This window comes from Mesoplodon densirostris, chromosome 15, assembly GCF_025265405.1.
Source record: "Mesoplodon densirostris isolate mMesDen1 chromosome 15, mMesDen1 primary haplotype, whole genome shotgun sequence".
NCBI lineage: Eukaryota > Metazoa > Chordata > Mammalia > Artiodactyla > Ziphiidae > Mesoplodon > Mesoplodon densirostris.
The window spans coordinates 24,712,752-24,738,399 of record NC_082675.1 but is presented as its reverse complement, the minus strand read 5'-3'; the positions used below and the strand labels follow the sequence as shown (position 1 = coordinate 24,738,399).

The following is a 25,648-nucleotide window of genomic DNA, read 5'->3' as shown; positions in this document are numbered from 1 at the left end:
TCCTTTGGGGGTCCCGTGCCTGTAGGGGTCCCGTGCCCTGGGAGGTTCTCTGTCCGCCCCTGCTGCCATTGTGCTGTCACTTGTCGTTTCACCCTGCTCTTGAGTTCTCTTCCGGTGTGTGGCGACCTCTGCTCTGCTTTGGTCTGAGAACCAGATTTCCAGGCTGGTTAGGCCTGCGTGTAAAGTAAGAGGGAAGAATCCCAGAGAAGGGGTCTGCAGCAGGGTTTCTCAAACGGACCACCAAGACCGGAGTCACTCGAGCATCTGTTTACAGCGCAGAGTCCAGACCCCTTGAATCAGAATCTCTGGGGTAGGCTGTGGAATCTGTGATTTAAGCAGCTCTTAGGCACAGGAGCCTTGAGGAATCACGGGCGGGACTAACACAGCTCCTTCTGCTTTGAAGCCCCTTTGGCTGATTTCTCGTTCCTTCGGTAAAGGCATGTGTTTCTTTCCCCATCATGTTTTCTGCACCCACACCTGTGTGGTTCCTCACCCGACTCATTTCTGCATCCAGGAGGCTGACTGGCGCCGCCCCAGGTGTACAGGGGCCCGTGTGCATCCCCCTGCCCCCAGCACAACCACAGAACTGAGAAATGTCTCCAGAGCTGCCAGCCTCGGGCCACAGCCCTGTTCCCAGTGGGCAGGAGCCAGGAGGCCCTTCTTCCTGCTCTTAGCAATGCGGCACCTCTGCCAACAGAGGAAACTTCCCAGCAGAAGTTCCTGGGACCCAGATAAGGCAGAACAGCCACAGCTGTTAGAGGAGTGCAGCCTCTTGACCACGCCAACTCCTACACATCCTACAAGGCCCAAGGCTCCTTCCTCTTTAAAGACTGCCTCGTCCATTCCTGCCCTCTGTGGTCATTTCCATCTCTAATCCCCTGGGGTTCACAGAGTCCCAGGCAGTCATCATCGTCATAACAGCTCATGTTTAGGAAGGGCTCACAACCTTCCAGGCATTGTCTTAGCTCTTTATGCGAATTCTCTCGGGCAATTTTCACAACCCCACGAGGGTATTATTGTCTCATTTTTCAGATGAGAAAACCAGGGCTCTGAGAGGCGCAGTAACTCACTCAGGGTCACGTGCTGGCAAGTGGCCCTGCTGGAATCTGGATCCGTCACCTAGAAAGGTACTAGGCCGGGAGCCGGAGGTCCTGGGTCCTCCTGCTGGTCCCAACCTAAACCTGGGGCAGGTCACTGTCTTCTTATCTGGGAGAAAATGAAGAGGTTGGACCAGATCTCCAAGAACTCCCTGCTCTGGGGCTCTTGCCTTATGGGACCAGCCTCATCTCCACCCGCGGTGGGGTAACCCAAGGCATGTCACACATGTGTCGGGGACTCAATGGCGTCAATTCTCAACACAAATGAGTGCCTTCCAGGAGTCAATTCAGGAAGCCAGACCGGGGATCCCTTCAAGGTCTTTCTCACAGTTCTTGTGTCCCTCCTACATGCTGGACCCCGTGAGGGGCCCTGCAGTGTGCACCAGCTCCCTTGATCTCACCAACTCACTCCTCTCTCATTAGCTGAAGAATGTGCCAGAAGAAAGTCCCAGCAAGTGAGCTGAAACGGGTCAGCAAATAATGACAGTGTCGCAAGCACAGAAAAAGAGAAATACTCAGAGGCATGCTCGCAGGTTTGTTTGTCCGGGTGGGGGCTGTGGAGGAAGCTGAGGCCACACCATCCCTATTTAATAGGGGAGGAAACAGGCTCAAGAGACAGAACCATCCCTGGTTCTCACAGCTAAGAGATGGCAGGGCTAGAATTTAAAGCCAGGTCCTCTTGGGCCCAAGCCCACTGCTTTTCTCTTTCCACCAACTAATGGCTATCACATCCTTACACCCGGTGGTGGCCTTGCGATCCGCACACATCTTCCAAGTCTAATCAAACCGTGCCCTTCCCAAAGGCCGGGCTCCGCACCTGGGCAGCAGGGAGGGAGGGAGGTGGTGGGCGGGCCTGAGGGACAGGTGGGAGTCTGATGGAGGAGGAGGACTGAGTTTTGACTCCCAGGTTCGGTCTTGGACAAGTGGGTGGAAGGCGGTGTGGAACAGTGGGAGGAGGGATGCGGGGGGACAGTTCGAGGGCACATGTTTCACGCCTGGCTCCCAAGGATGGGTGACTCGGGATTCTAACTCGTCAGCTGCCCCTTCTCCCACCAAATCATTCTCTGAGCCTTCTCCCGGGTCATCTTTGGAAGAGGGAAGAGGGCAGAAAGCAGGGGTGATTGCTGGCCTCACACGCAGGACACCAAGGATCACAGGTATGGCGGTGGGTGACCTGATCTGGATGGGCCAGCGGCTGCCGTGTCCACACAATGACTCAGGAAGCTGGCTCGGAAGCACGTGAAGACTCCCGGCCTGGGAAAATGAGGGTGGGCAGCCTGCATTTGTGTACTGCCTGCTGGTAAGTCAGCTCTTTCATATACATCTGTCTTTAGATCCTCCAACCACCCTGGGAGACAGCCTCCCATTTTATAAGTGAAGGACACTGATGCTTAGAAAGGAGCAAAGATTCAGCAGAGGGAAGGGAAGGAGAAAAAGGAAAAGAAAATGGGTTTTTATGGAGGACCTGCTACATGCCAGGAATCAGCCAGTGCGTTCTCACATATGTTAACAGACCTATTCTTTCAAAATCTCTACAGGCAGCATCAACACCTGCATTTGCAGAGGAGAAAACAGGCTCTATTAAATAAGCTGGAAGCCCAGGGAGTGAGGGAGAGATTCAGACGGGACACCCAGTGCCTGGCCCTCAAGCCCAGAGCTCATTCATTCACCCCATGCGCTGGGCCAACAACCACTTCTCCAGCATCTTCCATTAGGCCAAACATTTAGGAAAAAAGGCTGAACCAAATAGTCAAGCGCCCTGCCACGTGCCGCGTGTGATGGGAGGAGGGCAAGGTGCCGTGGGAAGATATGACGGGGTCCCACGGAGCTTCTCTGGAGAAGGGACCTTTGAGCTGAGGGCGGATGGATGACAGCCGGGATGAGTGAGGAGTGTTCCAGGCAGATGGAACAGTGTGTGCAAAGGGTCTGAGCCCATAAAGAGTTTCTGACGTTCCTGGTGGCTGGAGAGGAAGCCTGGGACCAGATTGTGCAGCCACGTCTAAGAGTTTTGAAGTTCAAGTCACCAAAGAGGTCTAAATAGGTGGGGGGAACAATCAGAGTGGTGACTGCCGAGTGGAGAAGGGCCTGGAGGGAAAGCAGAGACCAGGTGGGAGGTGCTCCTAGCCATGCAGGAGGTGGAAGAGGAGGTGAGGGCCAGTCTGAGAGTGGCTGCAGGGCTCCTGGGAGAGGGGGATGGATTTGCAGGCCATTGAGGTGGTAGATCAATAGGACTTGTGATGAACTCGGGGGGGAGGGAAGTGGCGGGAGGGGAAGTGGTGGGAGCTGTCAGGTCCCCCACCCCCACCCCCTGGCCAGTGAGGGCGGGGCTGAGGTTGAGGACCATGCTGAGTCTTATCCCATCGAGCAGTGGGTCCTAACCTCAGCCAGAGTCAACAGAGACTTCCTTGGATTTTTTTCGGAATGCCGCGACATCTGCACGCCATGCCAGGCTCACCTACTTAGCAAGACTCACCTCCCACAACCAGGCCCGCGGGATCCCAGCACCTCGTCCTGTCTGCTCATGAGGCCTGCCCGGAACTCTCCTCTCCTGCCCGAGGGCCCATGAAGAGAAACCTTTCAGTAAACTCACAGCCAGACCCCCAAGTGAATTCTGGAGTCCTCCCCAGCGTCTGTGGCCGCCTCATCGGCCTCCAGGGCCCCAGCGACAGGGCACGACTGCCCAGCCGAAGACAGGATTGCTGCTGCCCGGGACCAGGCTGGGGACAGAGATGCCACACGGGCCAGTTTATTCCTGTTTCTGTTCTGTACAGGTATATACAGTTGGTGTGAGCCTATGGTACATTATTTCACAAAGTTATCTTACATCCTTTGCACACTCCTCCTGGGCGGGAAGTACCTGCGGACGGCGGAGGAAAGGACGCTCAGCGGAGCCACTCTGTTGCTGAGGACGTGCAAGGGGGCGCCTTCCCACCTGCTCCCGGGTGCCGGAGGCTTCCGCAGTCTTCCTCCTGGAGCGGACGGAGGCTGGTGGGGGCCAAGCAGCACCCACAGCCCCCACCACCCAAGCCTGCCTGACCCCACCGAGTACCATCAGTAGCAGGACAGTATCCCCCGGCCCGTCACGGGGCGCTGGCGTGCATCTTCTCCAGGCAGCTCGTCCAGAAGGTCACCAGCCGGTTGTCACGGTTGACGCAGAAGTCCGTGAAGTCCTTCAGCAGCCGGTCAGCAAACCTCTCATCGCCGGTGGCGCTGGAGCGCCAGGTCTTGGTCAGCATGGTGTTGTAGGCCCAGCTGTAGCCCACCCTCTCCTCGCAGAACAGGCTCTGGCTGGCGGAGCTGGTGGAGTTGCGGCGCCGCCGTGGCTGCCCCGAGAACTTGCGCTTGGAGTAGGGCAGCTGCAGGAACACCGTGCCTGTGGGGACAGGGGACAGGTCACAGCGCTGGGAAGGAGGGAGGGAGGGTGCCTGAGCCAGCCCCCCCGCCCCGCCCCCGGGGCTCCCGGTCCTACCTCGGCTGCCCCCGACCCCGCCCCGTCCACGCTGCGCCTGGAGCGCCTCACCTGTGACGTGGATGTACTGAGGCTTGGTCTCAGCAGGGAAGTTGAAAGCAGAGGCAGAATATTTATCTTGAACAAACCCAAACCTAAGGGAAGGACAGGGAGACAGGCCGATGAGGGCCCCCTGGGCTACAGGGACACGGGGCGGGGCGCGGGGGGGCGCGCTGGGGGGAGCGAGAGTGTGGACCGCCAAGGGATCTGGAAAGTCTCTTTCAGGTGGAACATTCAGGCTGCTCCTCACTGTCCTCACCACTTCCCACCATCCCGGCCCCCTTTCCTCTCTGGGCGCTGAGAGCCTCTCACCTGCCCAGCTCTCCCTCATCCAGCCTTCATCTCCACCCAGCCACCCCCAACTCCATCGCATCGGCCCTCCCCCCTGCGCCCACCCCCAAGACTGTCAGCTCCCCCGGGGAAGGCCCTTATCTTAACTCTGCTGAGCCGGGGCCCTCTCCCCTTCCTCTCAGTTCTCCCACACTAAGCACACAGTAGTTCTCAATAAAGGCTTTGCATTGAGAAATATCATAACTGAGTCCCTTCCTTAAGGCGAGGAAAGCTGGGACCCTGCCTCGCTGCGTTCTGGAAATAGGCAGGAGGGGCCATTTTTCATCCATGGCTTGTTCTATTCCTGGTTTTTTTATTTCCACAAAGTGCATTTATCACACTCTACCTGCTAAGTGCTGTAAAGAATGCATTGGCAGATATGGCCCCTGCCCTGAGTCTGAGGGGTTTATGTAATGAAGCCTGTGATGAGGCAGAACTAAAGCAGGGAAAACCCTGTCTCCCTTCCTGGACTGAGCTCCAGGGAGGTGCTGTGTTGCATCCTCTACAGAAGCTTACACGGGCACTTGGTAATTATTTACTGAAGAACATGTGAAGTCAGACACATAAGCAGATCGGCTGATGGGCACTGCCAGCTCATCACTGTCAGCTGGTTCTAGCACAAGCAGGAACGGCTCTGGAGTCTGCCCTTCCTCCTCTCTACTTTCCAATCAAGGCTCTCTATTTACTCAGCATGGATCAGCAGGACCTGCTGACAAACTCGTCTTCCTCATAATAACTACCATCTCCTGGGGTCCTACTAGGTGCTGGGAACGTCAGGGAACTCTCCCAACAACCCTGTGAAGGGGGAGAACTCGAAGGCAAAGCACCTCACGGTTCCTCAGCCAGATGCTGGTGGAGGCCGAGGTGAAACAGGCCTGTCCGCTTCCCACATCAAAGTCCTTTCCCACCGACCGCTTCATTGACCGCCCCGAATCGCACCCCCTCCTCCTGGATGGAGGAAGTCAGATGCCCTGGCATTCATTTCACAGCCTTTACCAAGCATCGAAGAAAAGGGCTGAGTAAGGTCTAAGGCAGGCCTGGGCCGGCTTGGGTGGGGGAGGCTGAAGAGTCCGGACTTTATGCTGCAGTTGGTGGGGGGCTGTGCAAGGAGGGGGGTGTGCCAGGTGGGGCGGGGACAGCTGAAGGCGCCTGAACAAGATGATATGACACTGAAGCAGGTACAGGAGGCTCTGATTTTCTATGAATAACACAAGGCAGCAACCGGACACTGAGTTAGTGATGTTCTAGAGACACAGCTGGACTGGCCTGGGGGATACAGCTAAGCCTAGGAAAGGCTCTCCCTGGTATACATATTAGGTACCAATAAATACCTACTGAACGTATCTATTGCTTTTTAACCATTCATTGTCTTCTCAACATGTGTCAAGAGGCTCCTGACAGATTCTACAGTTTTTCATCTCCTGGAGAGTTTGGCTCCAGGTCTTGTAGGAGGCTGAGGAGAGAGCTCTCTGCTCTCCTACAAACTGGAAGAGGGAAGCAAGTCTGAAAAACTACAGCTCCAGGAACTGGACAGGTGGTGCTCATCTCTGAAACCAAGGCAGAGGGACTAGTCGGAGATAAGCAGTGAATCTGTCACTGGTGGACTGGGTCCATCTCCCCAGAAAGGGAATGAACTGGGCTTCGCTGTGGTAACTGCTATTTGAGACAAACACTGATGCCTCCCCATGCTTTCCCTCTTGCTAAGGGACAAACCTGTGTGCGATGGCTTCCTGGAAAAGGTGCATTCGGTCCCAGTATGTTTCTGGTTCAAAGCCTAAAAGGAAAAAAGAGTAAATGCCGAGTTGTGATTACAAGATTTGCAAATCTCCCTGGGTCCAGCCGTGGGTATCCTTCACTACTCTTGGCAATGCTCCCCCCTTGAGCCTGAACTCTGCTTTTTCACACCACCTGCTTTCAGAAAGACCAGCCTCCACCCCAAGGAGGGATATCCTAAAGACAGTGACAGCCCTCAAGCTTCATCAGGGTCTAGAAAGGAGAGGAATATGAGTCCTCAGCGACCAGTGTGAGCTACTAGAACTTGGTATAAGCTCATTCTAATGACTGTTTGTGCCAAAAGCGGAAAGGAGCAGGATGTTAAAATACAACCAAAAGATAAGCTTGAAATGAATGTTATTTGCTTCTAAGGAGAAAAAAAAATCCCAATCTTCCATTATAGGGGTGGGGAAATTGAAGCAAATCAATAAAAAATGATTTTTGGAAACGTGATCAGCTGGGGAGGGGAGGGGAGGGGGCGGGGCAGGTGAGTGCCCGCCCCCACCGCCCACTTCGTGCTCCAGCCTGGCTGGTGTGAGGACAGGAGCAGGGTGAAGAGGTGGCAGGGCTGAGGCAGCTGTCACACAGCAGAGGCAACAGGCCAGGGCTGCTCTCGGGATCAAGGTGCGGAGGGCTGGGGCAGCAACCACACGAGACCTTGTCCCAGAGGCCAGGGGTGCCTGCAGGGGCTTTGTTGCTCTTTCCGTATTTGGAATTTTATATCTAGGTTAGATTTGAGGATTCCGGGTAACCAAAGAGCAGAAAAGAGAAAGGACTTTGGCTTTAATAGATAAAAACAGACACAGTGTATTCTTGTCAGATTTTTAAGATTTTGAATTCCCTGTTATCAGAATGGGAGATAACAGGAAGAGAGGTGGCACAGAAGCAAGAAAATTGATTTTTAGATTCAAGTCTTTATTCCTTTCAACTAGGACTCCTTTCGTTCAGCTGTAACCATGGCAACCAACTGAGATGCTGGTCTTGAAGACTGGGTTACGACTGGCAGGGAAAACCATCGGTTCACACAGAAATGTCCTCCAGTGCCAGCCCTGAGAGCACCCCTGTGCTGTTACAGCGAAGGTGGAAAACCCCAGAAGAGTCTTTGGGTGGTATGGGGGGAGATCTTGCCTTCCCCTCAACATATTAAAAACAGCAGTAGGAGGCGGTGCCTGGCTTAAAGTCATCAAATGCAGACATAATCACCTGCCATTTCAGGACGGCAAAAAACAGTCCCCCCTCGGCCACACCGTGAGGGTAAATGAGAACGTGTGTGTGGGGGGGGTTGGGGGGGTGCTTTGTAAACCCTAAAGATCCCGGCATCTTCAGCCTCCAGGGGCCGTGGGGCTCACCTGGAATCCCAACTATCACTTAAAACAGTGTCTAAACACAAATGTCTTCCAAGATGTAAAGAATGTACAGGTGGGCCTTCGGAACAAAAGCTCTTTGCACCCCAGGGGTGGGGGGGGGGCTGTTTCTCTGTCACCGAACACAGCACAGACTCATAAGAACTCAGGAGAAAGCATCTCCTTCACCTCAAAAGTTTTTCTCTCCACACTGATAATTTCTACGCCTGAGAGTCTACAGGGCTCTGACACACCAGCAGCGACTCTAGCTTTTCGTTATAAAAAGATCATCCATGAGCTCATGGGGTGCTTTGTAGGAGCTAATTACATGCTCATCGAAATGAGTGCTTGGTGATGAAAAGTCCGTGCTGTGTGAAGTCAGCTCATCCCTCCATCTGTCTACACCTGCCCTCAGAGTCTGGTGGATGAGGGTGGAGCAGCGAGTGGGGTCGGCCCCATGGTCTCCATTCGGGGAAGCACTCTGAGGGGGTCCCGCGTCTTCCAGGTGCTGACGCATCTCAGCTTTACACAACAGCACACTGTGTCCTGTTTTTGCTTTCAATGCCTCCCATTTCTGGCCTTTATTCATGGAGCAGCAGATCCAAGCCTCCAGTGAGGATCAGATTCCTGCCGCCCAAACCAGTAAGGCTGGAGCAGAGAGAGGAGGGTGTAGGGAGAAGCCTGGTGCTGCTCGAGATTTACAGAGCACAGCGCCCTCTCCCACCCACCGTCCCCTCCAGGCCTTACGAGGGTCTTCCTGAGCTAGTGAGGCAGCTTTGGTCACCCCCATTTTAGGAATAAGGCATTTGAGGCTCAGAGACATTAAGTGACTTGTCCAGGGTTGCTCAGCCACTAAGTGAAGAATCAGGATTAAAACTCTGGCCCCAGCACTTCCCTGGTGGCACAGTGGTTGGGAACCCACCTTCCAGTGCATGGGACACGGGTTCGAGCCCTGGTCCAGGAGGATCCCACATGCCACGGAGAAACTAGGCCCGTGTGCCACAAATACTAAGCCTGCACTCTAGAGCCCGCGAGCAACAACTACTGAGCCTGCGTGCCACAACTACTGCAGCCCACGTGCCTAGAGCCTGTGCTCCGCAGCAAGGAGGGGCCACTGCAATGAGAAGCCCGCACACTGCAACGAAGAGTAGCCCCCGCTCGCCACAACTGCGCACAGCAACAAAGACCCAACGCGGCCAATAAATAAATAAATAAATTTATAAAAAACAAACAAACAAACAAAACCCTTTGGCCCCCTGTCTACGAGGCTCCTTCTTTTCACTGGCCCGTGAAAAGCTGGCCTCCATTTTACCAAATTGAAAAAAAAAAAAAAAAAAAGTTGGCCTCCAGGCGCCTAGAGAGGCGACCCTGCGGGAAGGGTCTACGCGGGTGACAGGCCCTCCGGAGAGGGGTGTCTCTTACTGTCAAACAGGTGCTCACTGCCCTCCTTGAGCAGGCAGCTGATGTTGAGCGGGATGAAGAGCTGGGCCCGGAGCGGGTCGCCGTACAGGTAACTGGGCAGCGCAAAGGGACCCTCCAAAACCGGCACCAACAAAAAGCCACAGGAGGTGGCCTTGCGATGCCAACCTTGGACCTGGTGGGAAGCACAGAAACACACAGCGTCACCTCCAAGTTCACTCTGACAAGAGAAGTAACTTCCTGAGGAGCGAAGCCACCCGAGTGATGGCCTGCGTATTGATCCACACGTTCACTGATTAATGTCCGCCGGCTCCAGACCCGCCCTGGGAGGAAGAAACACAGCTGAACCTCCTGTGAATCCTTGAAAGACCGGGAGGTAAGCGCGTGGCTCCTCACGGCCTGAGCTTCTGCAACTTTAGGGGCTCTTTCGGGAGGAACAGACTAGAGAGAGCTATGTCCTGCCCCTTCTTGCTCCATAGGATGTTGGAGGAAAGTCACAGGATATAGGTTAAGTCCTTCTAATTTTGTCCTTTATCAAAAATTTACTAAGTCCAAAGTATCAAATAGGAAAACAATCCACTCAGGCTGGCTGAGAGGGAAAGACGCGGGCTGCAAGATGATCATGGTGGCCTCTGGCCAAAAGTGACAAGCGCTGACCTCGCAGAATGAGAGCTCTCTGCAAGCTCCCAAACGCCATCTGTCTGAAGACTGACCGAGAATGAAAGTTACTGGGGCTTAACGACAAACCTCCCCACTCTTAAGCTTTTCTCCCAGGAACACTCCTAACCATGACCAAAACACCAAGGTCTCTGCTTGACCAAGTAATTTCTAAGGCTTATGTAATATTTATCTAAATAAAATGTGGTTTATAACAAATGTGGACATGGCCTTAAAATAATAATTAACCTACACTCGAGATTCTTAAAAACTTAATAAAATCATGATAAAAATATGAGCAGCTTTCAGTGGGTTTTACATGAATTGATGTGAAAAGTGTACTTTTTAAAAGATAGATGCTAGGGCCTCCCTGGTGGCGCAGTGGTTAAGAGTCCGCCTGCCGATGCGGGGGATACGGGTTCGTGCCCCGGTCTGGGAGGATCCCATATGCCGCGGAGCGGCTGGGCCCGTGAGCCATGGCCGCTGGGCCTGCGCATCCGGAGCCTGTGCTCCGCAACGGGAGAGGCCACAACAGTGAGAGGCCCACATACCGCAAAAAGAAAAAAAAAAAAAAAAAAAAAAAAAAAAAAAAGATAGATGCTAAACTCCTCTGAGGAAATAAATACTCTTCTTCTCGCCAAATTATAACTGTATCTGTGTGTGTGTGTGTGTGAGTGTGTGTGTGTGTGTGAGAGAGAGAACACTGTGGCTGTGTGGTTCTGAGACAGTGTCACCTGGTGGGGCTTCTGAGGAGGACGCTATCGCACTGGGCCAGAGGGTTAGTTCTGGCTGGAGGGAGTGGTCATCCCGGCGCTGACCCGCTGGGGAAGAGCTGGTGTCCCCTGCAAGCTGAGTGAAATGGGCAGCTGGGTGTCTTTTTTGATTTGGACCTTAACAATGTTCCCTGGATGGGAGTGTCTCCATGGGAGGGGTCCTCAAAGACAGTAATGCCATTTGGAGGCAGACAGAGATGTGGACCAATCTCTTCCACATCTTATAGGGATAAAACTAGGCTTTTGAACCCCGGACAAAAAAACCTGTACGTTGCCAGCCGACACTGTGCTCCTTTCCCTTTGGTCATCTCCTAGGCTCTTCACAAACTCTTTTTGAACTTTCCAGCTGCTTTCAGCTGTGCAATGAGATGTTTGGGCCAGTGTTGGAGGGGCATGGGACTCAGTTGAAGCCATAGAGAAATACTCTTTGGGGCTGAAGGAAAGAGCATATAAAAAAGAGTAGGAGACTGTAAAGATGGCTCAAGAGGGCTCCTGGAAGACACTGACAGCTCGGCTAAGGAGCATTTATTTTAGACACACAGCCTGGGATGTGGGGTGGCCAGGAACAATGAGTGACCTGATGAGGCAGCTGGACCAGGGTGGACGAGAAGCAGAAACAGGCAGGAGACCAACTGAAACAGAGCTTCTCAGCTTTGGCACTCGAGACACTGGGGCTGGGGGATTCTTTGCCATAGAGGCTGTGTTGTGCTCTGTGCTATAGGATGATGGGCTACATCCCTGGTCTCCCCACCACCTGCTAGAACCCAGGGGCACCCTCACCATTTGGGGCAAGTAAAAATGTCTCCAGATATGCCAAATGCTCCTAAGAGGTCACAACCACACACCTCCCCCATCCCTGTAGAGAACCAGAGTTAACAGCAGTGATGTTCACGAACAGAGGATTGTGTAGATAAACTATGATACAAACAAGCAATAGAGTATTCTGTAGCCCTTAAAAATAATGAGGCAATGTCTTCCAAATTGAGCTGATGTAGTGTGTTCTTGGTTACCAAAATACTCAGGTAGCTTTGGAACTTTGAAATGGTAAATATTCATGATGTATAAAAAAAACATGATACAGGGACTTCCCTGGTGGCCCAGTGGTTAAGAGTCTGCGCTTCCACTGCAGGGGGCGCTGGTTTGATCCCTGGTCAGAGAAGTAAGATCTCGCATGCCACACGGTGCGGCCAAACAACAAAAAAAAACACATGATACATAACTGTAGAATCTTAATTACATAAAAATTGATGCTTAGTTGCATAGATACACAAACGGGACCTAGAAGGACATGTCAGACTCTAAAATACTTGTGATTACGGATGACTTTGATTTTTACTTCTTGTGTTTTTTAGTTTCCTATTACACACATGTTAACTTTTAAGAAACAAATGTTATTTTAAAAACTTTCCCCCCAAAATGAGGCAAAACAAATTAAAAAAAAACAACAGTGAGGCCGACTTATTTATATTGATACAGAAGATATATAGGTGATAGGAAAAACACAACATGAATAGTAAATATTCTGAGCTACTATGTCTGTTAAAAAAAAAAAAGTAAAAGTAACAGGGCCTCTATATGCACAGGATCTCTCTGCAAGTAGCAGCAAAGTGGCAAGGCAGTAGATGGAAGTCCCAGGGAACAGGGTGAGGGTGGGAGAGAGGGTTACGTTCTGCTCTACACCAGTGATTCTCAACTGGGGGCAATGCCTCCCCTCCCTGGGGACATCAGCAATACCTGGAGACATTTTTGGTTGTCACAGGAGGGTATGCTACTGGTATTTGGTGGATAGAGGCCAGGGATGTTGTTCAACATCCTACAATGCACAGGCCAGGCCCCCCATGACAGAACCATTGGCCCTACGTGTCAGTAGCACACCAAGGGTCAGAAACCCTGACCTACATACCCTTTTCGACTGTTTGAATTTTTCACTATGTTTAATTTTTTGAAAGAGGCTATTCCAACAGTCCACGTGAAGGTAATAGGAGCCTGAAGTGAAAACAATTTTTTAAGTGAAGTGGATCTCTACCGAGCACCCGTGCGCCCATCTGCCAGGTGAGCCCAGGCCTGACCGTACATAAGGGGGTCTCACCATCTCAAAGAGCACAGCGGCGGTCACCGCCATCCAGTGCAGCTTGATCTCGAAGGCCGCGTTCAGTGAGAAGTTGCCGTGGTAGTAACAGCTACACCACTCCAGTCGGTCTGTGCGGTTGTTCACGTCCACGTCCAGGGTCACGGTCCTTTGCTCTGGGACAGTGGCAGCTACATGGGGGTGGAGGTTGGTGGCCGGGGGAGGGAAAGGAAGGCAGGGGGTGAGGAGGAAGAGAAAACAACTGAGCATCCAGATGTGAAACTGCAGATTCCAGATGCTTCCTGGAAATCAGCTAGTCCAGGGCTCGACAACTGCTTTCCATAAAGGTCCACATAGTAAATATTTTAGGTTTTGCAGGCTACAAGGTCTCTGTTCCAACTATTCAATGCTGCCATTATAGTGCAAAAGCAGCCTCAGATATTACCTAAACAAGTGGGCGCAGCTGTGTTCCAGTAAAACTTTACTTACAAAAACAAGTGGATTTTTAGGGCAGTCAGGCTACTCTGTGTGATACAATAATGGTGAATACATGTCATTATACATTTGTTAGCGTTGCTAACGCTGGGAACCTTCTTCCCCTTCTATATCATGTTGATTTTTTTCTGAGAAAAAGACTCAACACTACAGATAGACCAATTTCACTTAAGTAAACAATACAGTAAAAGTCTATATTCTAACCTGAAAAAATGCTGGGAAGAAGGATCTCATGTCCTAACACAGAGGTGGGAGGGGTGTTACTGGAGAGAAGTAGCTGTAATAATGCCGTGTTGGGTTTAAAAGGAAAAGAAACCCACTTCCTGTGGGAGGGGTGGTGGGAAAGGAAGCTGATGGAGTAAAATTCCACTATAACAATCATGGGAGCCATTGAAAACCTGGTAAGTGGATGTTTTCCCAGAAAACATGCATATATGAAAGATTTTGCCTAGTTTCAGAACCTCCGACCCTCCTGACACCCCTGAACAGGGTGAAGAATACCCCAGGTTGATAAACTACCCGCTGTAGACATAAATCTCTTTGCCCCTACTCTTCCTCTTTTTTGGACATATTTTCCCATATGCTTTTCCTTTTTGACCACACTTTTTGAAGTAACTAAGAACCAAAGCTAAACCAAATGACACAAATCTCATCCTGAGCTTCAGATGATGGCAGTCACGAGAGGGCTGTACCAGCAGCTGCAGAAGACTTTGGAAATGAGGATGTCCCTATAGAAACTGTCAGGATAGCCTCCAGAACCAAAATGACGACGCATTTCCCAGAAGCAGTAACCCTAACCAAGGGGTAAGTGCAGCACATGGGCTGGGACCCTGCACACACCCCCGTGGAGACCTTGGTGAGAAGCGGCGGTCTGTCCCCTGCCTCTCACACAAAGCACTGGCCACGCTGGCCCTGAGCAACTCTGAAAATCTGGAAACAGTGACGACTAGTAACGTTTCCATTCCACCAGCTAGGCAAGAATTCCAATTAGCCAGGCACGTCTGGGCTAACCAAGTAGAATAGGGAATTTCCCTGGAGTTCGGCCTATGTTACGTTTGCTTCCCTCCATCCAGAGGGTTTTGAGGGTCTCTCCAACCTGCCTTTGAGGGAAATCTCACGACGCCCTGCCTAGAGCATGCATTTTCTAAAGACGCTCACATCTCGACCCATCAGTCCGGTCCTTGAGAGCAGAGGTCACCACTGTTCAATAAGCAGGTGCTCACCCCATCTTAGGGCTGCAGGAACCAAGGAGGGGAGAGAAGAATCCCAGTGTGTATCCCTTGATGGGGTAAGCACATTTGGGGAGGGAGGGCAGAGAGGAGGGTCACGCACAGGGTGAGTGCCTGGAATGGACCACCTCTGAGGTCCCTTCTTCTTCTGAGGTCCTAGGATGTTATAGTCATGGGACAGCCTCTGGCAAGAGCTAAACCAGCAGGGAGCACCAGCTCACATCCATTGTGTCCTGAGCCTCTTGGGAAAAGTGGCCACACTGTCTGTCCCCTCCTGTCCATGGAAGATTAGTGTCCTGCCCTGATTTGACAACTGCTGAGCCCTGTTGGTTGGCTGGGACAATGATGAGCTTGACCCACTAGGCTGGTGGAAGCCGCACAGGAGCCGTGGTGCTAACAGTCACAGTGTGACAGCCACGGGGGCCCTAACCCTGGTTCCCGTGGCACTGCCCCTTTGGCTGCCCCTCTGCTCAGCCACCTGCCAGTGCATCCCCGGGCTCCACCTGCTTGGGCACCTACCTAAAAGCGCAGCCGCCTGGCTCCGGCCCCCGAAGCTGCGGCTGAAGGAGCTGTGCCTGCTGGCGTAGGAGGCCGGCCGGCTGGGCAGCCAGGGCAACAGGAAGGCAGGGATCTCCGAGTGCAACAGCTCCTCGGCCACGAAGGCCACCTCAAACCACTTGCGCTGGAAGCTGGCGAAGTCGTCCACCGCTGTCGTGTGCCAAGCAGTGGGCTGCTGCACGGCCACTGGGAAGGGCAGAGGGGAGGGGGGAGCCCTCAGTGCAAGCTCTCGTGTTCTCACCGGTTCACGCCCAACATGGGTGAATCTGAAAACACAACGCTAACAAGCCAGACACAAAAGACCACGGAGTGCGTGAGGCCGCTTGGGTGAAATGTCCAGAACAGGCCAGTCTTTAGAGACAGAAAGCTGACTGGTGGTGGCCAGGGCCTGGGGGAAGAGGAGTTTTGGAGGGAGCCCTAATGAGGACAGGGTTTCCTTTCAGGGCGATGGAAGAGGTCTGGAACTAGATAGAGGTGGTGGTTGCATGACACTTAGAATACTCCATGCCATTGCCCTTTAAAATGGTTAGTTTTGGGGGCTTCCCTGGTGGCGCAGTGGTTGAGAATCTGCCTGCCAATGCAGGGGACACGGGTTCGAGCCCTGGCCTGGGAGGATCCCACATGCCACGGAGCAATTAAGCCCGTGAGCCACAACTACTGAGCCTGCGCATCTGGAGCTTGTGCCCTGCAGCAAGAGAGGCCGCGATAGTGAAAGGCCCGTGCACTGCGATGAAGAGTGGCCCCGCTTGCTACAACTAGAGAAAGCCCTCGCACAGAAACGAAGACCCAACACAGCAAAAATAAATAAATTAAAAAAAAAAAAAAAAAAAAAGGTTAGTTTTGGGAACTCCTTGGTGGTCCAGTGGTTAGGACTTGGTGCTTTCACTGCAGCAGTGGCCCAGCCAGATTCAACCAAGATCCCGCAAGCTGTGCCCCAAGGCCAAAAAAAAAAAAAAAAAAAAAAAAAAAGCCAAATAAATAACTAATTAAAATGGTTAGTTTTATGTTATGTAACCTCTCCTTCAATTAAAAAAATATTTTAGCCCCGGTTTCAGACCTCTAATTTCAGAGCATGTGATAGTAACTGGGGGTTTTTCACCTTGAAGGTAAGGTGGGTGTCTACTGGTCAAACTCAGAATTTAAGGGAAGAGGGGTGATGGACACACTTGGTGTCTACGAGGAAAAAACCTAGACGGATCCACTTCCAATACATGCTTGGATAAGAGCGCCAGTGAGTGGCACCAGCCGCTTCATCTGATGGAGTATTCCTGAAGCCCAGAGGCCGAGAAGCCATCTGTCTGCAGGGTGGGAGTCACTCCCCTCCAAGGTCCCTGTGCGCTCGGGAGGGACTGGAGATGCTGGTCAGAACCCTGGGTGCCTGCAGCTCTGACCAGGCTGGAAATTGCTCCCCTTCTGGGAATTCCTTTTATTCATTAAAAAACAAAATACTTGAAATTTATCTTGGAAAGCTTGCTCGTCTTCCTGGGGGAAGAGGTGGAGTTTGAAGGCCCAGCAAGTAAAAAGTGCTCTCAGTTAGATGAGAGCTGTCATGTTATACTCAGACCCACCTGCACTGAGTGGGGGTCGGGGGCGCTGTGAGTAAAGACAGAGACCAGCAAATGAGCCGCGGGCATTTCCTCATCATTTCCCTCAGCCTCTTTTAGGTTTATCTTCCATCCACATCGTGCTCACCAAGAATGTACTGTGGCTTTAAGAAACCCTTTGTCACTCTGGTGATGCTCAAAGTAAGTACAGATGCTCAAGGAGGCTGACGGATCCGTCAACTTAGGGGACAGCATCACACGAGGAGCCCGAGCAGCACCGTCATTTAACGGAGCATGTCACCAGGAAACACCTGCCCCACGGGCAACAGTTCGCCTCACCTCGCTCAGGCTCTCTGTCCATCACTATCTTGTAGAAATAGAAGCCGTATATGAAGGTCCGCCAGACTTCGCCAGAGGCGTGTGTGATGAGCTGCTCTTCCAGCATTTTCTAGAAGGAGAGACAACGAAGCTCTGAAAGTCCTGCAGGGGAACATCTCAGAGGTGCAGCCCTCAAACCCCACTCTCCACCCCCATCAGCAGTGACGACTGCACTGTGTTAAATGCTGTGCCTGGTGTAAATTATATTATAAAATGCAAATGCATAATACAGTATCATCAGATATTTCAAACATACAGAAAAGTATAAAGAAAATCCAAGTCATATCATCAGCCCACTTCAACTAATTTAACTTTTTGCTATACAGACTTCAGAGCTTTTTGTTTAAAAAAAAAAAAAAAAAATCTTGGGAATTCCCTGGCAGTCCGGTGGTTAGGACTTTCACTGCCGAGGGTGTGGGTTCGATCCCTGGTCGGGGAACTAAGATCCTGAAAGCTGCGCAGCGCGGCCAAATAAAATAAAATAAAAAATAAAAAATCTCTGTGGAGTCTCCCATGTCTCACTCCCTTTCCTCTCTCTCCAGAAATAAATGGTTAGCGAAATGTAATTTTCATGCATGTTTTTAATAATTTTATTATATAGACATGTATTGATCAAACGGCACTGATTCCCCATGGGGCCCTCTGTGTGGACAGGACGGTGTGAACCGGCTTCTCCCTTTCCCCTCCCCTCGAGTTTAATTCCAGTTCAGAACAGTGTCATTAAATTCAGCGAGTGCTTGCTCAGTGCCTACCATGTGCCAAGCAACACAGCGGGCGCTGGTGATGTGGAAACGCACAGTAAGGGATGGCCTGCGCTCGGGGGGCCTGGTCAGGGCGGAGGACGAATGAGATGTGGACAGACCCCACTCTGCTGTGCCCAGTGCTCGACAGAGGGCGCACAGGGTGCCAAGAAGATGCTGAGGCAGAGGGAGGGCACTGCCTGGGGATCCTTCACAGAGATTCCCCCAAGGTTCAAAAGCACAGATTCTGCCCAAAACATTTCAGTTCCGGTGGCAGATTATGCCCGATGTTTAAGTCAAGGTAAAGTAGCGCCTTTCGAACCAAGACCTGCTCTGTGATTCGCTGATCCCAGACAGGCCTCACACTGACTAAAAACAGACTCTTACTCCACCTGGTGACCTCGTTACTGGCGAGGGCCCCTGCTCTGTGGTCTTACCTGCATGATGTCGATGGCCATGGCCTGCGTCTGCACCCCGTCCACGTTGTTCACCAGCCAGTGTACCACCTCCGCACTGATGAAGCAGCACGGTGAGAGGCCCTTCTGCTCAGGGAGCAGCTGGACTCCTGTCCTGAGTTCCAAGGCAGCAACAAGCAGGAAGAGAAGGTAAAAAAGAAGGGACCCCACTAAAGCATTTGATATCTGAAGTGACGATCCCCACAGCTCAATTTCTCCACACTAATCCTAGACTCAGAGAAATCCCTGTGACAGGACAAAAGAAGGTGTTACAGGGGAAAAGGAGAAGGGGGAGGAGAGAACCTGGCCTTCAGAGAACACCTATGCTTGTCGGGCGTTACACTGGGTAATTTACATGATTATTTCATTCAATCCTCACATCGATCCTGTGAATCAACCATTATAATCCCACTTTACAAACAAGGTAACAGAGGCTCAGAGAGGTCAAGTAACTCGCCCAAGGTCTCACAGCTGCTGAGCAGTAGTCAGGTATAAACCCACCAAACCACGCTGCCTGAGCACCACCCCAGCTTGGGCCATGGGATCCTCCCACCCCTGCACTCATTCATGAGAGAAGCCACTTACGAGGGGTGCTTCATGGCCTCCAGGATCTCCACCAGGGTGGAGGAGGACGTCAAGGAGCTGGCCACCAACTGCTGAGAGCTGTAACACAGAGGAGAGTGAAATCCCCGAGTCTTGACCCTCTTGCTCTGCTTCTTACAGAGTTGGAAACCAGGATGATATGGACACTGAAGGCATTCAAGCAAATTCTGGACAGTTACATCCTGGAGATATCTCACAGGGGGGTTCCTGCTTCCAAAGTGTATACGTTTAAAAAAAAAAAGGATTCGAAGTGGTTTTGTGTCCAAACTTGCTTCCTTTAATAAGCATCTCCTCTCTGAATAATCTGTCAGGCTTGACCCCTTCCAAGAAATCTCTCTAGAAGAATGCTCTGGGCCTTTCACACATCACATCATTTAATCTCACCAAAGAACGCTAGGTAACATGGTCAGAGCACAGGGGGCAGAATCCCAGGATCACCACCATCAGCTGGAGGGCCTCTGGTTTTTCTTGGCCTAAGTTTCCCCGTCTGAAAACTGGGGATGATACTATTCCTGTCTTCCAGGGTTGCTGTGAGGTTAGTGTGTGTAAAATACTGTACAGGGGACTGACACCCACAAAGTCCAAAATGGTAGACCATACTAAACACAGTAACAGTAACATCCACCCTTTGGAACTTGGAGACGTAAAAGGAGCTGGTGAAAGTCAGAGCTGGGAAGCGTCAGGGTCGACATTTGAATCCCGTCTGCCTGCTCTGGCGCCCAGATCTTTCCGTCACCTGCTGCCCGAGTTCTTCCTCGATGGTACTATGGTCCCTTAAACATGCTTAATACTCAGCGACCGAGCCCAGATTACTGGGCATGGGACACACAGGGCCACCCATCACACCAAACCTGGGGCTTATCCGGAAGCTCCTTAAACCCCTCCCATTCCTCAGTCCCAGCCTCCTCTTCCTACTAGGTGGGTCCAGGACCCACTGGAGCATTTCAGAATCTCAGGGTTAAAGAAGACTTTAAAGACCCCGGAAGTGAACTAATGCCTGAGTCCTCGCGACAAGAGTCTGGACAGAGGCCGCTCCATTGTGTGAACATCTTCAGTGGCAGAGAGCTCGTTTCCCTGAGGCAGGACCAGCTGCTTGGGAGCTCTTTATCGTGAGATGGAGTGTGTTCTCTGTAATTCAGTCATTGGTCCTGATTCGTGTTGTTTTTGGCCTTCTCATCTCCAGCCTAAACATTCCCAGTTCCTCTTCCAAAAGCAGAAGAGAACCTGCCACGTGAGCAACGAGGAAGCAGAGAAGTGCACGCCTTTCCTGTGCCCTGGGCTGCCGGAGCCGAAGCGTCTGCCAGACTTGGCAGGGACGTGGGCCTGGGGAGACGACAGAGGCCAGACAAGGCCAGGCCTGCGGCCGCCTCCAAACTGACCACCTCTACCAGCCAGTATAGTCGAGATGCAGGTAAATCCAGCACAGGATGTGTGACATGCAAAGGAAACTGCGTGGCCGCTGACGGGGACCAGCCAGGTGAGCTGCCTCAGATGACCTTCTGCGCTCAGGTGAAAAGGTCCAAAGTCATGTCTCTTAGACCACTTAGCTGAGGACCACTCAGTCAGTGCAGTGAGGGAACAAGAGCAGACTGGACAGAATTACGATAAACCAAACGCAGCTGGGAAGGATATAAAAAAGAAGTTTCTCAGATTTGACAACAGCATTAAAAGCTGGGCACTTCCTCCAGCAAATGAGCTCCAAGCAGCTTCTTTTTCCCCTGGTTATTCAGGAACAAGAAAAGAGCCAAGGAGGGACTTCCCTGGCAGTCGAGTGGTTAGGACTTTGCACCTCCACTGCAGGGGGCACGGTTTCCATCCCTGGTTAAGGAACTAAAATCCCACATCCCGCACAGCGCGGCCAAAATAAAAAAAAAAAAGAAAAGAGCCACATTGGGGCACGATAATCCACCCATTCACTGTTCGTCCATTTCCTCAGGTGGCGTGGACTGACTGCACCTGACATAGGCAAGGCATCAGGCCACGGACGCCCCGTGCAGCAGGACGGGTTCACTCCGGGCCCCCTTCTCGAAGCCCACTCCTGCACAGTGCCTGATGCTTCTCTGTGTCTCTGCGGCAACCTCTTAGCTGTCCTGTGAGGAAGGCAGGGCACTGACCACTAGCCCTGTCGAAAGGTGCTGGTGAGGACTGACTGTCTGGGCTCCCAGATATAACTTGTGGCCGAGTCAGACCTTGGGCCTGGGATCCGGACCCCCGGCCTCTGCAGCCTCTGAGGTCAGACCAGCCCCACCGCCCAGGAGCATGAGTTTGGCCTTTCTGAGTCTCACCTGCTGTCACTGGAGTTTGCAGAGGGGAAGCCCTGTTCCCCTGAGCTCTGTGAGTTCCCAAAGGTCTGGCTGTTGCCTCTGTCCACGGACTGGCCTGTGCTCACCCCCATACTGGTGCTGTCTGACATCGGGGTGGCCGTCTGGTCCACAGACACCTGTAGGAGATTTAAAAGTTAACACCAAAGGGAAAAAAAAAATCAGGCTATTCACACGCACGGTCCTACCCATTCCTCTCATTCCCAGTCCCCGCTAGTCCCTGGTTGAGGAGCTAAAGGAGTCCAGGGACCACCCTGCTGGCGTGTGCCCCCTTCTATTGGAGCCAGTGGCGGGGGGATTCCTGTGCCCCAAACTGAGGCCACGGGAGGCCAAGGTGCACAGTGAACCCCTGGGACCAGGACCTGACTCAAACCACAAGATTTACACTAAAGAAAACCCCCACCAAAGGAGTAAAGAAGTCAGCATCATTCCTCGGGGTTGGGAGAAGGGAGAGAGCATGGTTAGAGACAAGCAGCTCTCCTGGCCCCCAGTCTTCCTCACTCGCGTCTGTCACAGGTGCAATCAGTCTTCCCATTTGCCCAGGTTCACAGCTCAGGTGCATCTGAAGCTCCCTTCTCCAGGTTCACCTCTAAAGAGAGGCTTCGTCCTGTGGCCTCCCCTCCGCCGACTCCCATGACCCCTCAGGCGTGCCTGCCCCACCGCCTGGCTCCCACTGACCCACCCACCTCACACACACCCTACCTGTGAGCACTCCAGCTTCATCTTCCTAAAGGATAGCTCCAATCCCATCACTCCGTTACTCTGAAATCTTTCAAGTCTCCTCACAAGCTACCGAACTGAGAACTGACTCGTGGCACCGGAGCTCTGGCTCAAACTGTCCCGCCCACGCTCACCCATGGCTCTGTTTCCAGCCAAGTCAACCCTGTGTGTTTAAAACTGTCTGTGTGCCCCACCAACCTGGGACTCCCTTCCCCACCACCACAGGCTACAAACGCTGTGTTTCAAACGCTGCTCCCTTAGTGAAACGTTCCCTGACTCACTCTGCCCCCACTGCCAAACAGAAACTGTCTCTCTACTTTGGGTCTCTGACCCCTGCCTGGGAGCTGCCAGGTTTTGCTTCATGTCATGGTTTTCTATCTGTCTCATTCCCTTTAAATGGCCTGGAGGGCAGGACTATGACCTGCCCACCTAGAGAGGCTGCACCCCACAGCAAACATCTGGAGAGAACAGCAAGCCTTCCAGAGCACTTCTGGAAAAATCTAAGACTCCTAGTCCCTCTTACATGGGGTTCTTGAGTACTTCCAGAATGGAGCCTTATATTATCAGATACTCTATTGGATGATGGAAAAATCACTCCTTCTAAAACAGGATATCTCGGGACTTCCCTGGTGGCGCAGTGGTTAAGACTCCATGCTCCCAATGCAGGGGCCCCGGGTTCGATCCCTGGCCAGGGAACTAGATCCCACATGCATGCTGCAACTAAGAGTTCACATGCCACAACTAAAGAGCTAGAGAGCCGCAAGTAAGGAGCCCACCTGCTGCAACTAAGACCCAGCTCAACCAAATAAATAAATAGTAAAAAAAATAATAATAAAATAAATAAAACAGGGCATCTCAACCATGGCATTATTGTCATTAGGGGCCAGATAAGCCTTTCTTGTGGGGACTGTCCTGTGCATCCTGGGGTGCTGAGCAGCATCCCTGGCTCCTACTCACCAGATGCTCCACTGCTCCAGCTGTGACAAATAAAAATGTTTCCAGGTATTACCAATCGTCCCCTAGGAGATAAAATCACCCCTGGTTCTAAAAGAACCAATTTGCTCTCCTATATCAGGCTCAATGAACTGTCAAAAAAAAAAAGGACCAACAAGTCTTTGCCAGCACCATAAATACTGAGAAATGCAGCAAGAAGCAGCTTGCAATTACCAGCCACCACCTGCCCCCAACCAGTAAGACTTAGGAATAGATGCTACACCGTAAAATTAAGTTAGAAGCTAACAGAGGGGACTAGACTCAGTTCTCAGGCACAGAAGCCTCTAGATGCTGCCTCTCTGGTGGGGTCATCTCTTGTCTACTGCCCCTGAGAATTGCCCCACCAGCCTGAACCAGGAAGTGGTTAAGAATTATCCTCTAAATCAGAAATTGGCAAATATTTTCTGTCAAGGACCAGATGGTAATTATTTTAGGCTTTGTGGGCTATAAAGCCTGTTGAAACTTATACAGTTTCTGTATAAGTGAAAAAGCACAAAAGCAGCCATCGATGATGTAAATGAAGGGGGGGTGGCTTTGTCCTGATAAAACTTTATCGACAAAAGCAGATGGTGGGCCAGATTTGTCCCACCCCTGCTCCATATCACACAACGTCCATCTTTCAAGAGGCTGCTCAGATGGGACTCCTCTGGTGGTCCAGTGGGTAAGACTCTGCACTCCCAATGCAGGGGGCCCAGGTTCAATCCCTGGTCGGGGAACTAGATCCCACATGCATGCCGCAACTAAGAGCCTGCATGCTGCAATTAAAGATGCCTCAATGAAGATCCTGTGTGCCACAACTAAGACCCAGTGCAGCTTAAATAAACAAACAAATAAATATTTTAAAAAGAAAGAAAAAAAAAGAGGCTGCAGAAAAAGGCATTTTGCTCAGATCTTAATACCAGGAAAAGTTATGCTTCTCCCCAGCAACTGGTTTGTCTTTATCTCATGACCACTCTGAATCCTGGAACAGATGTTTCCCACTTTTCTTTGGCTACCAGGAAGTGCAGAGCTGAATTTAGCAGGAAACTCTAAGTACGTTATAAGACCTCGTAGGATGTCCTGTCTTATTTTTTCTTTTCCTGAATTTCCCCATCTAGTCACATTTTTATTCTGGAGGTTGCATTTATTTCCAGAATCCACCTGAAGAAACTTTTTGGAATAAGACCAGTGGGAAAAGACAGACAGACAAAGAGATGGACAGAACTGTCGTCGTCTCACACAGAGAGCTGAAAAGAGCCAAGCAGAGGGAGGTGCTTGGTCTGGGGTGGGTTTTGTCTTAGGAACCTCGTTCAAAACCTTCCTTACAGAAGGACCCCAGTAAACCTGTGCAGATGGGACCTTCCAGAGGTGAGTTTAATCTCCCATCTCCTCTTTGGAGCGGGCTAGATTTAGTGACCTGCTTCCAGAGTATAGAAAGGGGAAACAGCAGCTTCACAGTGGAGACAGCTGGCAAGTACCACGTCACCAAGCGATGACGGTTCACGTCACCAGTGATGTTGTGTGAACCTTGTAGACCTCCATGGGATGTGATGAGATGGGTACTTCACCTCTGAGGATTCTTTTCAAAAACCTATAACTCCCGTCTCGCCATGAGAAAAACATCAGACCAACCCAGATTTGGAGACTTTCTACAGGATATCTGGCCAGGACTCCTCAAGACCATCAAGGTTATTAAAAAAAACAAAAACAAGGAAAGACTGAGAAACTGTCACAGACCAGAGGAGACTGGGGAGACATGGCAGCTAAATGCAACGTGGTGCCCCGGAGTGGACGCTGGAACACAGAGGACGTTCACAGAAAAACCGGTGAAATCCACATAAAGTTTGGCATTTAGTTAATTAAACAAACCAACCAACAACCCTCACCGGCAACACCAACCCCTTCTCCTCCCACCTTCCCACACGCCCAAAGCTGTGGGAGAAGCTGAGGGAGGGGGCTTTCCCAAGGACGCCTCTGGGATGAGCATCAACCACAACACGTGCCCCCATGGCCCCCAACCCCATGCCTGTCAGAGCCCTGCTTGCTCCTGCTGGAGGACAACCAGCCACCAGGACACAGCAGGACTCGCCAGCCCAGTCCTCAACTGTGCATTGAGGCCAGTGTCCCACCTGGAGACAAGGTGGGTTATAAGCAGGGCTCCTGGCCTCCAGCCACCCAGCACCATCCGGGCACAGAGAGGCCTCGTAAAAGCACTCGTGACGGAATCCCATATACCTTGTAGAGCTGGAGAATAACCCCAGCCCCACAGCCAGGATGTTTTCCAAGGTTTATATCATCAAGGAAGGAAGGAATATCACCCCTCATCAAAACCCTCCCCTGGAGTTTGCGATTGACATGTACACACTGTTATATTTAAAATGGATAACCAACAAGGACCTATTGTATAGCACAGGGAACTCTGCTCAATATTACATAACAACCTAAATGGGAAAAGAATTTGAAAAAGAATAGATACATGTATATGTATAACTGAATCACTTTGCTGTTCACCTGAAAGTAACACAACATTGTTAACCGGCTATACTCCAATATAAAATAAAATGTTAAATAAACAAACACCCCCCCCAAAAAAAACAAACTTCCCCTGCCCTCATGGTGCTCACCATCTGGGGGTGAGGAGGGGGGAACAGACATCAAACAAGCA

General features: G+C 51.6%; 1 protein-coding gene across 4 annotated transcripts in view; it reads right to left on the bottom strand.

The window, feature by feature from the left end:
* Nucleotides 1-2,919: 2,919 nt before the first annotated feature.
* Nucleotides 2,920-25,648, bottom strand: part of DEPDC5 (DEP domain containing 5, GATOR1 subcomplex subunit) — a 92,852-nt gene continuing 70,123 nt past the window's right edge. For 3 of the 4 annotated variants that reach the window (XM_060118712.1, XM_060118711.1, XM_060118714.1), the window contains 10 exons: nt 21,256-21,410; nt 18,953-19,030; nt 18,350-18,482; nt 17,134-17,242; nt 15,212-15,436; nt 12,990-13,159; nt 9,474-9,645; nt 6,649-6,709; nt 4,618-4,700; nt 2,920-4,470 (listed from right to left, as the gene is read on the bottom strand). In XM_060118712.1, the coding sequence (XP_059974695.1) occupies nt 4,178-4,470; nt 4,618-4,700; nt 6,649-6,709; nt 9,474-9,645; nt 12,990-13,159; nt 15,212-15,436; nt 17,134-17,242; nt 18,350-18,482; nt 18,953-19,030; nt 21,256-21,410 (1,479 nt within the window). In that variant the 3' untranslated portion in view covers nt 2,920-4,177. The remainder of the gene's footprint in view (nt 4,471-4,617; nt 4,701-6,648; nt 6,710-9,473; nt 9,646-12,989; nt 13,160-15,211; nt 15,437-17,133; nt 17,243-18,349; nt 18,483-18,952; nt 19,031-21,255; nt 21,411-25,648) is intronic. The other variant, XM_060118713.1, reaches the window with a different exon arrangement.